This window comes from Panicum virgatum, chromosome 5K (assembly GCF_016808335.1).
Source record: "Panicum virgatum strain AP13 chromosome 5K, P.virgatum_v5, whole genome shotgun sequence".
Lineage (NCBI taxonomy): Eukaryota > Viridiplantae > Streptophyta > Magnoliopsida > Poales > Poaceae > Panicum > Panicum virgatum.
In genome coordinates, this window is record NC_053140.1 from 39,595,701 (window position 1) to 39,611,511 (window position 15,811).

The following is a 15,811-nucleotide window of genomic DNA, read 5'->3' on the forward strand; positions in this document are numbered from 1 at the left end:
AGACAACCATCGATTTCCTTTCAAAAAAAAAAAAATACCCATCAATGACACGGAGCATTCAAAACCCAAAGGGCCAAAGCTTAAAAACAACACTCCAGCACGGGCACGTACAAAGCGGAGTAAATCATACCTCGCCGTTACGTTGATCCGCTGGAAAATTGGTACCTTCTGACCTTCCCGGTTAGCGGGCTCGGCTAGTACTATGGGGAAAGTAGATGTATTTGATACTGCAGTGAAAGTGCAGCCTTTTATTTGTGACGATGCTGAGATACAACTGGAGCATTATTTTGTTTAGCTGATGCTTCCCATTCCACGTTTTGTTTACCCACAAAACCATGCTCTTTGGCTATAGCTGATGCTTAGTTACTTGGATTCCTTTCTGTCTTCGTGTGTATACATACATAGATCCTTCTGTCTGTCGAAACACTAGAAATATCGAGATGGTATGGGGTTGTATTCAGAGTTTTTTTTTCGCGACCGTGACCGAGCACGTTTTTTTATTAAGAGGAGAATAGAAAAAATTACAATAATCGAGTTGGTTTCAGAGAAGTGGAACCAACCCGGCAATCCGGCACACCCTAAAATATTACATTGCTAGATGTTTCGCAACCCGGTAATATACCTAAAGCCCGGAGAACCGGCTCAAGCTTACTATAGCCTGCCTGGAACCAAGCACTAATCTCATCGACCGCCCAGAGTAACACCTCCTGTACAGTCCTAAGCTTACGATTAAAAACTCTATCATTCCTCTCCTTCCATAACATCCAGCATACTAAGATGATTACCGAGTCGAAGCACTGCCGGTCTTCCTTTGTGAATGCATTTCCTAGCTCTAATCCACCAGACGACTAGCCACTGATCCTGACTTGATGGAGAGATGGTGGACTAGCCGACTCTATGGAATAAGAGAAACCAGAGTTCACGCGAGAAAGGGCAGCACAATAGCATATGATCAATAGTTTCTGGTGACTGTGAGCAGAGTGTACAGGTATCGTCATCTTGTAGGCGATGTCTTTTTCTCCGGTCTGCAGTCCAACATCGATCATGCAACACAAGCCAAATGAAAAATTTGCATTTGGCCGGCGCCCGCGCCTTCCGTAGTAATGTAGCTCCTTCAACTGGTTGTTGCCCTATAAAAAAGGATTTATAGGCGGACGAGGTAGAGAATACCTTGTCGGAAGTCCATTTCCAACAGGCTTTGTCCGGTTGATCCGGTTGCAGTTGGACTGCTCGTGTCATGTCCCATACAAGAAGATAGTCAAGCAAAACCTGTACAGTGAGAGCACCAGAAATGTCCGCAATCCAATGATCATCTTGCAGGGCCTCGGCAACCGTTCTCATTTTTTTGACTCTAGAGCCGACTGCAGCACACAGACAGGGGACGATGTCGGTCATTGATTTCCCATTAAGCCACCGATCAGACCAGAACAAAGCAGTGTTGCCATTGCCCAATTCAACATAAATTGAGGCCTGAAACATTGCATCTACAATGGGCTCATTGACATCCGGAAGCAGAGTCCATGGGCGGGAGACATCTGTGCGTTTGAACCATAGCCAACTCATGCGTAGTGCGTATCCAAAGTGCTGCAGGTCCATGATCCCTAACCCTCCCAGTTCTGGAGGACGGCAAACTCTGGGCCAAGGTAGAAGGCAATGTCCACCTTTGGCCGATTGAGATCCTTTCCAAAGAAATGCCCGTCTGATATTATCAATGCATTTGATGGCCCATGGAGAAAGATTGACAGCAAGAGCTGTGTGCGTCGGTATTGCAGATAGGGTGCTCTTTATAAGAACAGATCTTCCAGCACGATTCATTAGGCCGGCCTTCCAAGATGGTAATCTGTTTACGACCTTATCAATCAACGGTTGTAAAGTGGCCTTGCTCAACCTTCTTAAACCAAGCGGAATACCGAGATAGTGAATTGGAAATGGGTCAATCTTGCCAGGAAAGTTTGCTATTAATTTTACCGTCGCCTCTAAATTGCATTGGATTGGCGAAATCAAACATTTGGACATGTTTGTTGTGAGGCCCGAAGCGCCTGCAAATATCTCCAAGATTCCCCTTGTTAGAATCAGATCTTGTTGCACCGGGGAAAGAAATATCACAACATCATCAGCATACATGAAAGCTCTCTCCTTTATCAAAGGGTGCAGCGGTCGTAGAAGCCCCTTTCTATCTGCCAAATTGAGAAGGGCATTGAGGCCTTCCATAACCAGTACAAATAGCAAAGGAGATAGTGGATCTCCTTGACGTAACCCCCTAGCATGACAAATTCTTCTCCCAGGTGATCCATTCAAGATGACTTTTGTACTTGCATAAGATAGAATCAGCGAGATCCAATCAAGCCATCTTCTCGAGAAACCAAGGTGCTGGAGTAACCGTAGCAAAAAGCGCCAGTTGACAGTGTCGAAAGCTTTGGCAATGTCAATCTTGATAAGAGCTGATGGTATTTTTTTCCTGTGCAAAAATTTGGCCGAAAGTTGCACTGCTTTATAATTTTCATGGATGAGCCTGGTCTGAATGAAGGCGCTTTGATTTTGTTTCACCAGCTCCTTCATGTGAGGTGCAAGACGACGCGCAAGTACCTTGGTCAGGAGCTTGGCAAAACTATGTATGAGACTGATCGGCCTGTAATCTCCAATGGTGGATGCGTCCTGTTTCTTGCGAAGTAGAACCATGTACGCCTAATTTACCAAGTAGAAGCTCCGACCATCAAGTGCCCAAATGGCTTGGAAAGCTTGCAAGATATCATGTTTAATTATCGGCCACGCCGTTTTGAAAAAAAGGCCCGTGAACCCATCCGGCCCAAGGCCTTGTCGTTTGGCATTTCACTAATTGCTTGCCAAATTTCCTCCTCACTGAAGCAGTGGTCCAGCAAGGATCCACAAATTGTAGGCAGACCCATTTCCTCAAAATTGATGTGATTTCGCTGTATCCCCCTTGTGCCCAACATGTTGTCAAAGTGCTGAAAAACCGCAGCAGCCATCTCATCATCCCTAAAGAGAACAGTCTCATCAGTTTTCAGTTTTGAAATATGGCCCTTACGACTCCTGTGGCATGCTTGCAAATGGAAGAATCTTGTATTAGCATCACCTCAGCAAGGTATGTGATCCTGGAACGCTGTCTGACTAGTGTTCTCTGCAACGAGGCAAGGCCCAGTGAACAGAGCTTTGCCTTCCGACGTAAGGCTAGTTCATGTGGTGCCAGACTTCTGGAGTCCTGCGCTGCGTCCAGTCTTAGAGTAATCTCTTTGGCAATCGCGTAGGTGAAACTTCTTTCTAAATGAAGTTGCGATGAATTGAGCATCCTGATTGGCTCCTCTGTGTGGAACTAGTAAGACAAAAGACAACATGATTTACTGGAAGAGCTAGGAGAACCTACTAGTTCAAAAGCAAGACTCTTCAAGTAATGTTTGCAAGAGGGCTGATATATTTGTATCTTTTTAGCGCAAGACAGGCTGGGAACACCCTTTGTGGTCTGAATGTTTTGCAATTGAGCTGCTGCTCTGCTATGGTTGATGTAATCGTGCTAAAGATATCTTTAAGTAATGTTTGATGTAATCTAGCTAATGATCAGTAAAGTTCAAGTAAAACAGTACTATTACTCTTTGGATTTCTTGAACGTCGGTTTCATTTCAGAGCTATGGTGTATCTTCTATAATAATCAATTAAACATGTTTGCTAAATTTTGTTTAAGGTCCAGGGCCTGGCTAGGATCCTCTGCTGTCTGCTCCATTGAGCACTAGCAAGAACTTGCCAAGAGGTAAAGAATGTTTTGGGTTAAGGCAGAGCAATGCAATAAACGAGGGGGAGAGATGCTTACTTGATTAAGGGTAGCAGGAGGTACACAAAGGTCCCAGAGAATAAGAACATGCTTAGAATTTCTGCAATGAGAACGATTGATACAAAATACAATGGCCATTACAAACATTTACCACGGCAAATCCAGATTGGACACTTGTTTTCGCCATATTACAGACCATTAACAAACAAGTACCCTACTAACTGGGAACAGCAACAGTATTTTCACCTCATAGGGAACGGCAACAGAGAAGGATTGACATACATCCGTCTATGATCTAACATATTTCAGAGTAGCTAACGACCATAGGGACCCTGCGGAGCAAATGGAAGCTGTCGACCTCCCTGCTCAGAGAAGGGCATCATCTGGGGCTCCATACCCGGAGGGAACTGCTGGTTGCTGTACATTGGAAACTGCGCCATCGGTTGCCGTGGACCTTGTGAAAATGGCAGACCTCCATAACCTGGAGCTTGCATCATCTGGGCACCTGGAGATAGCTGCTGCCCGCCGAGGCCAGGGAACGCCACTGCTTGTGGGCCATGTGTGTTTGGAACCATATGGCTTCCATTGCCAAGATACTGCATGAACTGGGCAGAACCAGGAGGTAGCTGATAGTTTACATGGTTGGACATCTGTTGACTTCCCTGACCTGAAGGCTGCAGCATTGGAGCTTGAGCGGAGCCATAACCTGGGAACTGCTGAGGGGGGCCTGGGAGGATTGCCTGGCTAGGGTACTGTGGAGGTCCACCCAGGGGAGCAACAGGAGTTTGCAAGTGCGGCTCACTCGAAGGATGGGAAGGTAGAGTAACTGATGGTTCTCCAGGCATTGCTGGACTGGGCACCCCTGGTGGCATTACTGCACTGGTGGCCGCTGAAGGAACACTATTGTTTGGCTGTGCAATGGCGGCTCCAACACTTGGTACTGGCTGAGGACCAAGAATGGAAGGTTGATTACTGCTTGGAGTGACGTTCCCCTTTGTATAATCTCTACCTCGTTCATTGTTAACCTGGAAAAAGGAGTTGCAAACAATCAATAAATGAGCTTTTTTAAAAACCACCTTAGTCCTGGGGTTCATTCAAACATTTTATTTCGTATCTATTTTCTAGCAAAAGTGCAAGACAAAGCACCATTGCCCGCAACAAATTTGATTATAGTCAGAAAATAATACAATTACCTTAACATTAAGCTCAGTATGTCGTGAAAATGCAAGGTGAAGCTTGCAGTATCCGCCTTCATAGATGCTGTGCCCTTCTAATGCTTCTTTTGCTGCAACTGCGGTTTGAATGTCTACCAGAAAAAGCATAAAGGACTTGAAAGACATGTCATGCATGAGTACTTGAATTTCATGTAGGAACAAATTAGTGCTTACCTGGATACTGGATCAATGCTTGAAAGCCATTCTTTTCAAAAATTGCTATCTTTTGTACAAATCCAAAAGCAGAAAAGACCTGACAATTACAGGATACCAAAAAGTTAGTGCAAACTGCATATGTTAACTTAGCATCATTCTTTTCTTCAACAGATTACCTCATGAAGCACGTCTATTGTAACAACATACTGCATGTTCTCAATGGATGCAAGAAGTATATTGCTCTCTGGTTCCTGCTTTTTCCCATCCTGGGAATAGCAATGTGAACACAACAACTATATTAGCAATTTTGCATAAGCAAAAAATAAAATCATACATGCTCAAAAGTTAGAAGTGTTACCGCTCCAGATCCATCTTTAGCAGAATCCAGAAAAGGAAGGTAAGGGTTAGTAAAGTCCCTAGAGGAAACAGCAAAGAAGGATAATCAGCAGTTGCGTGATTGCTAGAATACTACAAAACAACCAAATTGAGGAACTATTTGAAAGGGGAAAAAATTTCCACACAAAATGAAATAATTTTACAGGTAAAACCAATGAATCCATCCATCAACCAGGAAGTATAGCAAAAATGGTCCATCTTGTCAACCGAGCAGCTCTTACCTACTCCGGTGGCTCTGATACTTGACATTGAGAACACTGTGTGCTGAATAGCTTATTCTCAAAGTGCAGGCCCCATCCGGTTCTGGTAGCAAATAGCTGAAGTACAAGAACAAGTCATTATGCATTAGACTTGAAAAGTAACACAGCAGAAAATTATAGTTGAGAGAAATACCTAGGAATACATCTACCATCCAGTGCAGCTTTTGCGGATGTTGCGGTTTCAGCATCAGAAAACTGAATTAACGCCTACAAGCAAGATAAACAAACATGACATAGACAAAATCAGTTCAGCCTGATCCAAAAAAAAAAAGAGAAGATACCAACAAAGTATGACAGAAAAAACGAGTAAAAGTAAAACCATCACCTGATAACCAGATGCCTTCTCAAAGGTAGCAATCTTGTGAACAAATCCAAAAGCAGAAAATACCTGGCACACAAAACTTCAGTTGTTATGACCACAGGTAAAATGGTATAGTAAAATCAAATGCATGCAATATAACTGGAAAGTAAAATGAGCTTATATGACAAGCGCCAAACAAAGGCGGACTGATATCTCAATGCCAGGTGCAGTATATTTTTAAATAAATTTACAGAGAAGCGTAAGCCTAAAAGATAGATTTTTTTAAAAAAAATCAACAACATGGATCAAGGGTAATAGCTAGCAGATAACTGTACAAGGTAGAAAATTTTTAACCTGCTAGTAAAGACAACACAAATGAATTTTCATCTATCTTAGGTTTCATGACTGCCAAAGCTGTTACTAAGTTACAGAATCAATAAGTACTCTACACTTTGAAAAGATAGTCGAATAAAGAAGCAGAGCAAGAATGCATTCATGTGCTAAGCTCAAAGGGAACCAAATCTATACATTAAGCTTTTACCCAGGAAAATCCAAATTTTATCTACAATATTTGCAAGGGCAAGCGAGTCAGCTCACAAAACTGTTCAAACATTCATTAACAGCGGATGTATATCTTTCACCTTGAAGCTCGTCTTGACAGCGTATTAAGACAAGTGTCTCAATCAATTAAAACTACAGAGCATGAAGAAAAGATAATTCTTCTAATGTATTATAAAATAATTTTCTAATCAACATATAAAAGATTGCAAAGTAACATTTTAGATCAACTGCAGCTTGCAGATCTATAATAAGCAAGTGAAACTCCGATTTACAAGATGATTTATACCTGGTTCTTTCAATAGGTCAGTGTAATTAGACATGACAAAAGAATGGCATATTTGTGCCCATCAAGCTCCAGCTTTGTGAAAAATAATGTGGTTCTGACTATAGTTTATATGTATAAAATAAACCTACAAAAACCAGAATCTTCATAATGTCCCTGACCAATTTCAGGAGATGCATTTCTAGTCAAGTAGTACAAGTAGTGTCCGGGTAAACTGGATACACCATAAGATAAGTATCATATGAGCCAAAAAAAAAAGCTCCAGCAATCCAGGGTAGAGAACTGACAATCATATAATTATGCCAGCTATTGATATGGAACGATCACCATTGATCAAAATTCATACATCAATCTTTAGTCACTGACTAGAACACAGCCAACCACAATGAACTAAGAACAGGGCATTAATGAAGGTAGACATGATTCATCCTAAGAGGGGTACTTAGGCGAAAGGGGGAAGGGAGGGAGGGTATGGGATGGGAAGGGTGGAGATGGGAGAGGAGGGGAAAGCGAAGGGGAGGGGGAGGAGGAGTGGGGCAGCGATGAGTAAAGGAGAGGAAACAAACACACACATGTGTTCCAGATGCTGCCTGCCATGATACTCCGTGATAACTGCTTGCTAATCCATTCAGATCATGCAAATGAATGCGCTAGAAGTTACTAAGACAGTCCTGGCACATCAGAATATTCCTGCAGACAAAATCAGTTGACCTAAATAACATAATTCCCAATGCAACTGTTAACATCCTTACCATGTGTAGAACATCGATGCTGACAGAATCTGGCGCGACACCCTCCATCCCCACAAGCAAAACGTTGCCTGAACCTTCCCCAGTAGTCTTGGTGTTGACAATCTCCTGTCTATTGGAGTACTGAAGATACACATTTTTCCCTCTTACCTGCGCTGGCTCTGCTGACGACGCATAATATGATATCATGGCAATCGCTTGATTTTGGTCAGCCTGCAAAATAATATTAAAAAATTAAAATAACATCCAGTCCCTCTCCATTGGTCTACTACACTTCCATCATTCTCATATCATATGAAATTTAAAGCTTGATTATTGTTTCACCAGATAAGCAGTCTTCCCATCGCACTTTGCTTATCTACCAAAAAAAAGTCATACACATAACGATGGATTTTTCTTTGTGCCACGATGTCTTAAGAGGGGGGGGGGGATGGTCAACATTGTTGATGTTTACTGCACATCATAAAACTACAAAAATCACTAATTCCGGAGCCAGAAATCATTTGGATGAACTCCAATGGCAAGACTCTAAAACAGCTCTAGCGATGAATGGATGGTGAGGCTGCATGTAGCTTGCTCATCCAACTTGTTAATTTCAAAACAACATAGGCAGGGCACTGGAGATTTTCCTCCAAGAAACTAAATGGACGGCTAAAGCATGCTTGTAAATTACACCCTCTTTGTTGCATTTCATTTCATACTGCTTATGATCGAGAGAGAAAAAAGAGAGCAGGTGAACCAAAATAAGGCTGGATCTAAGTTTACAATTATTACCGTGTCCACGGTGACAGGAGACTGGACGAGACGAGTAGGGCTGACTAACATGGGCCGCAAGGAATGTTGGTGGTACTCACGAATTCGATGAATGCCTGGTTGCGGTTGGCGCCGACGCCGCATTTGGTGTTGACGACCTTGCCGAAGGGGGTCCCAAGCTCGACCAACTCCTCCGGGGTGCAGTCCCACGGCAGGTTCCGCAGGTGGAGCACCTTCGACGGCGGCTGCGTGTACCGGAACTGCGGCTGCCCACCGGAAGCCATCCCTCCCGAATCTTATCCTCCAAACCTACAGCGTTAGCAGTGGTAAGTAATCCACATCAGGACGAAGCTTTCCGATCGAAAAGGAAAGTAAGCATGGAGTGAATAGCCTGCCAAGGGTCCTCACCTCGCGAGTGGAGAGAGGCGGCGGCGGCGGCGGCGAGACGAGAGACCGGAGCGGAGGAAGACGGGTTGGATTCGGGAACGTATCGGGTGGGATCAATCGTCTAGGGCTTAAAGCCGCCTAGGGTTCCGTGTAGGCCTCGTGGAAAGGCCCACTTAAGTTAATGGGCTTCTCCGTCCAGCTTCGCTGTTAGGAGTAGTCAAGAAGCCCAAATCGCCAGGAAGCCAGAAGGCGGGCCCAGCTTGAATCACTTCCTCGTCGGTCAAGCTCACCCCACCGCCGGAGAAATGCCGCCGCGGAGGCGAGATCGCCGGAGACCCCGCGACCCGTCGCCGCCGCCGCCCTCCGATGCAAGGGCACCACCACCCTCCGCCTCAGGCATCCGTATCACCCTCCTTGCCCCTGCCGTCGTTCTGGTTCTCGTGCTCACCGTGCTTGGCTTCTCCGGCCGCCTCTCTCGGTCCCCTCCCCACCCCCAGACGCTGCAGACCACCGCCCGCTCCGTCTACGAGCGCGGCCTCGTCAAGCGCGACATCTCCTCACGCGAGATCCTCGCTGTAAGCAGCTCCTTGTGTTGCTCGATGCCTCGATCCGGCCTTTCTAGTCTTCCTTACTAGAGTGCTAGTCGCCACTGACGCGTTGGTGGTTTTCTTCTCTATCTATCCTGGATCGCGTGGTGCTGGTCTTCTGTATGCAGGAGCACACAAGGGTTTCCGAGAAGCGGTCGCAGCGCCAGTTCCCGAACCCTGTCCTCGCCTACGTGACACCCTGGTGCGCCATTTCTGCGATTCTGTGCATGCTTGTTGAATTTGCTTTCATTAGTGGATACATGTACTGTTGCACTATCCAAATATGGCATCTGCGTTCCTTGTATAACTCAGCTTACGTCAAAATGGTTTAGCGGTAGATTGGATTTCATATAGGCTATTAACAAATGTAGATTGTCCCTTGGATGGATAATTGGCTTTCAGACGTGTTCCTTTTTGTTGTCACAGATACCAATTGGCCTGAGAAAATATATGCTAGGATTACCTAAATTTGATTTTTCATCAACATTGATCTTGCATTTGCATATTGTGCCATTAGCTGCCATGCTTGTTCCATTAATGTGGGAGCTTGTGGCGCAGGAACTCCAAAGGTTATGACATGGCAAAATTGTTCAGTGCAAAGCTTACTCACATATCACCAGTGTGGTATGATTTGAAGAGGTCCGTGGAGTTGTTCCAAAAATGTAGTTTCCATGTATCCTGTTTCATCAAGCTGTTTGCCTAATGCATACTTTCTTCAGTGATAGGAACATGTTAGTTCTAGAAGGAGAGCATAATTTTGATGCCACATGGGTCTCTGAACTTCAAGGCAATGGGTCCCTGGTAAAACATCTACTTGTACTTGACTTCCTCCTCTGTTTCTTTATATAGGCTTTAGTATGTTATTATGTCCTGTGTTGGACTGTTGGTCAAGTTCGCATTGTCTATGGTGCGATTTGATTTCTAATTTATTCTCCAGGCTGTCTCAAGAAAATCCCAGAAAAGTTGTGAATTGTTGCTGATAGAATGAAAAATATAAATGAAACCAGAAAGTGCTACTCGAGCCAGATTAGCTCAGCTGATGGTGAAAATGATAGGCTAGTGACGTTTTTGCTATACTGACTGCATATACATACACTAGGGGAAATGGTTACTTTTTGCTGTAAGAGTTTTCGTATCCCTCCGTGTTTTCCAGGTAGTACCAAGAGTTGTCTTAGAAGCATTTCCTGCTGTTATACTATTGGAAAAGATGCAAAAAGCAAAAGCTATTGATCTAATAGTGAGTGAATGCAGGTAAATTCATTTGCCATTTATTTATCAGATATAATTATGCTTGTGCTAGCCATTTTGACATCTGTCTGTCAGTTAATAGGGATAAGGGCTATGACGGTATTGTGCTAGAATCCTGGTCAAGATGGGCTGTTTATGGTGTGCTGGATGATCCAGAGCTACGTTACATGGTACTTCACTTATCTTTATGCAGCAAACATTATTCTAACAAATGATTTTGTGCAATCATGTCTAGGCTACCAGATGTGGCATCCCGTGAACTTATGGAGTCTTATCATATGTATGATTTTATTATTTTCATCATTGTATTACCTTTTTGAATTAGCAGTCTATTTGCACCAATAGCCTCTCTCACAAAGGGCAATATTTGACAGGTGGTTGTTAGATTCTTGGATCCATGCCCAACAACCTTTTAGCTCGAAACTAATACAGGAAAATTGAAACATATCAACTTTGTTTAGATGTCCTTGACAGATCTGAACAAACATCATACTTTAAAATTTTTATTAGTAGAAGGCTGTGTTTGACATGTTGAAAAAGCAATGTTAGAATGACTAAAACATAACCTTGTCTGCAGCACTTTTAGCAAGCAAACTAATTTTTTCTAACCACACAAGTGATAATGGTTTTTATTGCATTTTAATGTTATGATCATTGCGAGTTTGATAGAACAGTGCATTGACAGCTGAGTATCACAAACTGATGGTGACCAATAATAGGTAAAGGTTATTGAGAGGCTCAGAGCATTCAAGTTGAAACATCACCAGTTTTTTTACCACTATTGTCAGCTTAATTAAGAATGGCTAGGAGTTACATATGCCGCCTCATATGAGGTTTATACAACTAGCCTTTTCAGGTAGTTATATGGTTATACCTTATGATCACATTGAGCTATTTCTACAGGCACTTCAATTTGTTAAGCAGCTGGGGGAGGCTTTGCATTCAATCAGCTCTAAATCAAGTAACCGCCATTTGGAACTAATTTATGTTATCCCAGCTCCAAGAATGAAAGAGCTCAGTAATCAGGACTTTGGACCAGAAGATCTCCTGCAATTGGCTGACTCATTAGATGGTTTTTCTCTTATGACATATGACTTCTCAGGGCCTCAAAATCCTGGTCCCAGTGCACCTCTCAAGTGGGTACAGCATTCTTTAACAACACTCCTTTCAGCCAAAGGTTCTTCGCCTTCTGGTAACCATTCTCGGATGATATTCCTTGGCATCAATTTTTACGGGAATGATTTTCTACTGTCTAGAGGTACATATAACTCATCTTTCTCCTCTTTGCTGTTGACATGATAAAAAAAAAACTTTTGTGCAGTCATGGGCAACAAAAGTCCACCCGTGTTTCTTCTGTATGCTTGTCGAATTTTCACTAAACTTACACATGATATTGTACATGGTGAATTTCAATACAATCATGGTGACGTACCATTGGTAGCATGTGCCACATGGCATCATGCTTGCTTGAAGTTTATCTTCGGCCTGCATTTGAGAAGATTTGTTTCTTATTGACAATGATTCTATGATCTCTCAGAAAAGAATTTTTTTTTCATTTGTCCTGTAGTCACTGTTCGCCTACACGACCATTTAGCCTGTTTACACGCCATGTAAATGCTACACAGTGGCTAGCTGTATCCGTTTAATCAGCCGTTTAATCCATTTAAATGGCTGTTTAGTTCAAATAAATTGCTAAACGATAGGTGACCGACTGTTTGGCATAGTGCCCACACATCCTCAATCTTCTGCAGTTTGTGCCTTTTAATCGGAAAATTTTCAAAAGCCATGCCACAAGTTAGAGGGTTTGGCAAAAAAACATCCCACACCCCAAATTAATCAATAACCTGTAACCTAACCTAATTTAGCCCTTGTTCCGCTAACTCGTGCAAACTGGCATCCAGCATTCTGCTATAGTTGGGTACTTTTGTGGATGGTTGACTGGTCAACTTTATTTTTTGAGCTCACCTTCTTTATATTTTAGTTTCCAGGAGGGGACTGAAGAACGTCTTATTTATGTTTGCGTGCAGGCAGCGGTGGTGGTGCTATCACTGGGAGAGATTTTGTTCATTTGCTCGAGAAGTACAAGCCATCTTTGCAGTGGGATGAGAAAAGTTTAGAGCACTTTTTCATCTATTCGCATGAAGGTGTGAGGCATGCTGTATTTTTCCCAACACTGATGTCTCTTTCTGTACGTTTGGATGAAGCGCGAAATTGGGGAACAGGTCTTTCAATTTGGGAGATTGGACAAGGTTTGGACTTCTTTTTTGATGTTCTATAGGAATGCCTCAACATGCCTTTGTTATTTTTGGAGGTGTGTCAGTTAAACTACTGCTGTGAAGTATTTGAGAACCTCATCCGTATGGCCTTTTGGTATTAAATGCACTTTGGGCGTTCTTTTCAGCATTGATATTATCATCTGATAATAGTTCACATCCTCCATGAGAAATTGCTGTGTTGAAGTATTCTCCTCCTTGAGTACACACAAATGAAGTTAAGAGCCAGCTGTACTCATCTCTTTATCTGTAGCATATTATACTGTACACATAATGCGCATTTTCTGGTGTTTTTTAATACTTTGCTATTGTAAAATTGACATCATGTTATAACAAGATGCAATTACAAAATGAACACAGATAACACTGCTAACTTAACTTGGAAGTGCCAATCCACATCGCTCCTCGAGTGAGCTCATAATACTATATGGCTTTTTTCATCTTTGCATGGTTAACATTATTTATAAGCACATTTTCAAGTGATATTAATACATAGTTTATAGATCAATATAAAGTAATGGCCCCGTTTTCATTTTTCCTGGTGTTTTTTGGACCAAAACATCTCTACTTCTTCTGCTGTCCTTCCTGGAATTCTTCCTGCTATAAGCTCCCATCTACAAAATTTCATGGTATGAGTAACACTACTATGGGGAATGAGGGACATTATATTTTATTTTCCCTTGTAACACACATTTATATACGGTACCTGTTCCCCACAAGCCTGTGCATTCTGGAAACAAGATCTTCCTCTGCTTCTGTGAAGTCAACAAAATTCTGTGCAGTGCTATTAGCTTCTGCAATGATTATGTAAGGATATAATTGACCATGAAAGTAAGCAAAAGAATGTAGTATCAAGCAATGTGGAAATATATTACCGCCACCAATCCTATTGTCGCCAATGGAATGTGGAGCGATTTTTTCATGTGCTGGAAATAAAGCATGAAGCTTTAGGATTGGTCTGATAGTAAATTAGCCTATTCTCCTGTTTGTCATCTTCACTAGGTTGGTCTGATAGTAAATTAGCCTATTCTTCTGTTTGTCATCTCAAATTTTTGCAGTTATAGTGGTTACTGTGCACCTTCTAATTTCTGTTTTTTTCTTTTACGTGGAAATAAAGCATGAAGCTTTAGGATATCTTGGTGAAAGATCTCCTAAAATAGCTAAGGCCCTGTTTAGTTGCCTTCAAAATTCCAAAACTTTACAAGATTTCTCATCACATCGAATGTTTCAACGCATGCAGAAAGTATTAAATGTAGCTAAACAAAATAACTAATTACACAGTTTGTCTATAATTTGCGAGACAAATTTTTTGAGCCTAATTAACCTATGACGGGATAATAATTATCAAATACAAACGAAAGTGTTATAGTACTTTACACACAAAAGTTTAAGTATCTAAACGAGGCCTAAATCATGTAAGCCATTTTGTTAAACATAATGACAGCAATAAAATGCAATTCAGACTTTAGAAGAGGCAGAGAGCAAAGGTAAAGCAAAACCAGGTAAGGGAAGCAACAATGGTGAACCTTTTGCTTCATGACGATCGTTATCTTTGGACTTCTTGTCCCGGCTGCTGCTTCTGCTGCTATCCATTAGAGGAGCCAGTTGTCACCTGGAACGGTGAGGCTATTTTGAGCTGGCTTCAACCCCTATAATGGCCTCTGTATCTGTGAATCCTTGGCCAGGATAAACATAAACTTATGAGCAAAGCTCAGTCTTTTAAAGAGATGGAGTTGGTAGTTGCATGCAGGGGCGAAGCTAGAGCTGAATCGAGGGGGGTGCCATGTCCATGGTTCTGTTGCTAGCTCTCTAATTTATAAGGTAAAAATTTGATGATCAACATTGAGTTTTCATTTCGACGTGGGTGTCCGGGCACCCCTAGAATGAATGTAGCTCCGCCCTTGGTTGCATGTCTGATCTAGCTGTGCTGATTACGACTGATACCATATCGCATAGTGGCCCTGATTGGTTCCCCGCGCTAGGGAGTACTAGTAAAATTTGACCGCTAATTACGGTGTTAAACAAAGTCATTTTACAAAACTAACTCCAGAACCCCTGCGCTAGAAACCCTGAAAAATCTAATGAGGCCTTTGACCGCGTGATTAAAGGATAGTTACTGTAGCATTAATGTAGCCAATTATTGATTAATTATCGTCATTAGATTCGTCGCGAAAAATTATACCCATCCCTAAAAAAGTTTGGAAATAGACTTCATTTAGCACTCCATGCATGCGAGATTCTTTTCTCGGCTTGTGTGCACTAGGAATCCAAGTGTGAACCAAACAAGGCTAGGATGTTGATTTTTCCTCTTTCTCAGAACCAATCGGCAGAGAAGATAATAATGTCTATTTTCCGCAGAGTTGGTGTACCTTGTCATGACTGATGTGTACAGTGAAAAACATGGTTCAAAGAACAGTGGCGGCTCCAAGATAATTCTTAGGAGGGGTTTATTTCCACCTGTAGACAACTTCAGTCTCTTCTCGCAGTGCATCTATGGCAAAAAGTTATAGGAGGGGCTTAGGAGGGGCTCCATGGGTCCAACGGCGGTAGGAGGGGTTGTAGTCCCTCCAGACCCACCGTTGGCTCCGCCCCTGCGAAGAAGGGAAAAGGTCGAAAAGAACTTAACTAAGTCTTTGAGCCTCCGAAGTAACATGGAGCTCTACTGTTATTATGTTAGACAGAAGGAATATGTTTTCTGCTCTTCGTAGTTCCAAGGCGACAGAAAACACTATGTATGGGTGGGGACAGGGGTTCGGGAGTTTTCTTGACTTGCGTGAGAAGATCTTCTTCTTAATATAATGCCGTGGGGGCGGTCTTTCCCCTTGCAAGTCAAGTTTTTTTTTCTAGTCCCAACAGACA

The 15,811-nt window shown here is 42.6% G+C and overlaps 3 protein-coding genes and 1 long non-coding RNA gene across 5 annotated transcripts; 1 reads left to right on the forward strand and 3 right to left on the reverse strand.

Moving 5' to 3' along the window:
- Nucleotides 1–3,859: 3,859 nt before the first annotated feature.
- LOC120707440 (polypyrimidine tract-binding protein homolog 1-like) lies at nucleotides 3,860–9,003 on the reverse strand. The gene is made up of 11 exons (XM_039992346.1): nucleotides 8,866–9,003; nucleotides 8,559–8,766; nucleotides 7,708–7,917; nucleotides 6,136–6,198; nucleotides 5,944–6,017; nucleotides 5,772–5,867; nucleotides 5,513–5,570; nucleotides 5,331–5,420; nucleotides 5,173–5,251; nucleotides 4,978–5,090; nucleotides 3,860–4,809 (listed from the first exon to the last, which is right to left on the reverse strand). The coding sequence occupies exons 2-11, from the start codon at nucleotides 8,739–8,741 to the stop codon at nucleotides 4,099–4,101; spliced, it is 1,677 nt and encodes a 558-aa protein (XP_039848280.1). The 5' UTR covers nucleotides 8,742–8,766; nucleotides 8,866–9,003; the 3' UTR covers nucleotides 3,860–4,098.
- Nucleotides 9,004–9,079: 76 nt separating this feature from the next.
- On the forward strand, nucleotides 9,080–13,252 carry LOC120707441 (chitinase domain-containing protein 1-like). Its single transcript, XM_039992347.1, has 8 exons — nucleotides 9,080–9,419; nucleotides 9,560–9,633; nucleotides 9,990–10,070; nucleotides 10,151–10,232; nucleotides 10,585–10,682; nucleotides 10,762–10,849; nucleotides 11,583–11,937; nucleotides 12,707–13,252. The coding sequence occupies exons 1-8, from the start codon at nucleotides 9,150–9,152 to the stop codon at nucleotides 12,955–12,957; spliced, it is 1,299 nt and encodes a 432-aa protein (XP_039848281.1). The 5' UTR covers nucleotides 9,080–9,149; the 3' UTR covers nucleotides 12,958–13,252.
- LOC120707444 lies at nucleotides 11,426–12,707 on the reverse strand. Its single transcript, XR_005689005.1, has 2 exons — nucleotides 12,065–12,707; nucleotides 11,426–11,966 (listed from the first exon to the last, which is right to left on the reverse strand). It is a non-coding gene; the product is annotated as an uncharacterized LOC120707444 (long non-coding RNA).
- On the reverse strand, nucleotides 13,241–14,784 carry LOC120707443 (MYB-like transcription factor ETC3). Of its 2 annotated transcripts, XM_039992349.1 has the most exons (4): nucleotides 14,479–14,784; nucleotides 13,828–13,878; nucleotides 13,659–13,746; nucleotides 13,241–13,566 (listed from the first exon to the last, which is right to left on the reverse strand). In XM_039992349.1, the coding sequence occupies exons 1-4, from the start codon at nucleotides 14,543–14,545 to the stop codon at nucleotides 13,482–13,484; spliced, it is 291 nt and encodes a 96-aa protein (XP_039848283.1). In that variant the 5' UTR covers nucleotides 14,546–14,784; the 3' UTR covers nucleotides 13,241–13,481. The 2 variants fall into 2 exon arrangements, with proteins under 2 accessions (XP_039848283.1, XP_039848284.1); XM_039992350.1 differs by lacking the exon at nucleotides 13,828–13,878 and having other exon boundaries at nucleotides 14,479–14,751.
- Between the last annotated feature and the right edge of the window lie 1,027 nt (nucleotides 14,785–15,811).

What these genes read in the sequence shown, in the direction of transcription:
- LOC120707441 (XM_039992347.1), top strand. Translation starts at nt 9,150, where the DNA reads ATGCCGCCGCGGAGGCGAGATCGCCGGAGACCCCGCGACCCGTCGCCG. An exon ending in CTCGCCTACGTGACACCCTG is followed by an intron (nt 9,634 to 9,989) that starts GTGCGCCATTTC and finishes CTTGTGGCGCAG; the next exon opens with GAACTCCAAAGGTTATGACA. An exon ending in ATCCAGAGCTACGTTACATG is followed by an intron (nt 10,850 to 11,582) that starts GTACTTCACTTA and finishes CTATTTCTACAG; the next exon opens with GCACTTCAATTTGTTAAGCA.
- LOC120707443 (XM_039992349.1), bottom strand. Translation starts at nt 14,545, where the DNA reads ATGGATAGCAGCAGAAGCAGCAGCCGGGACAAGAAGTCCAAAGATAAC. An exon ending in CGATCGTCATGAAGCAAAAG is followed by an intron (nt 13,879 to 14,478) that starts GTTCACCATTGT and finishes CTTTATTTCCAG; the next exon opens with CACATGAAAAAATCGCTCCA. An exon ending in CACAGGCTTGTGGGGAACAG is followed by an intron (nt 13,567 to 13,658) that starts GTACCGTATATA and finishes GAAATTTTGTAG; the next exon opens with ATGGGAGCTTATAGCAGGAA.
- LOC120707440 (XM_039992346.1), bottom strand. Translation starts at nt 8,741, where the DNA reads ATGGCTTCCGGTGGGCAGCCGCAGTTCCGGTACACGCAGCCGCCGTCG. An exon ending in AGAAGGCATCTGGTTATCAG is followed by an intron (nt 6,018 to 6,135) that starts GTGATGGTTTTA and finishes TCTTGCTTGTAG; the next exon opens with GCGTTAATTCAGTTTTCTGA. An exon ending in TATCAGAGCCACCGGAGTAG is followed by an intron (nt 5,571 to 5,771) that starts GTAAGAGCTGCT and finishes TGTTTCCTCTAG; the next exon opens with GGACTTTACTAACCCTTACC.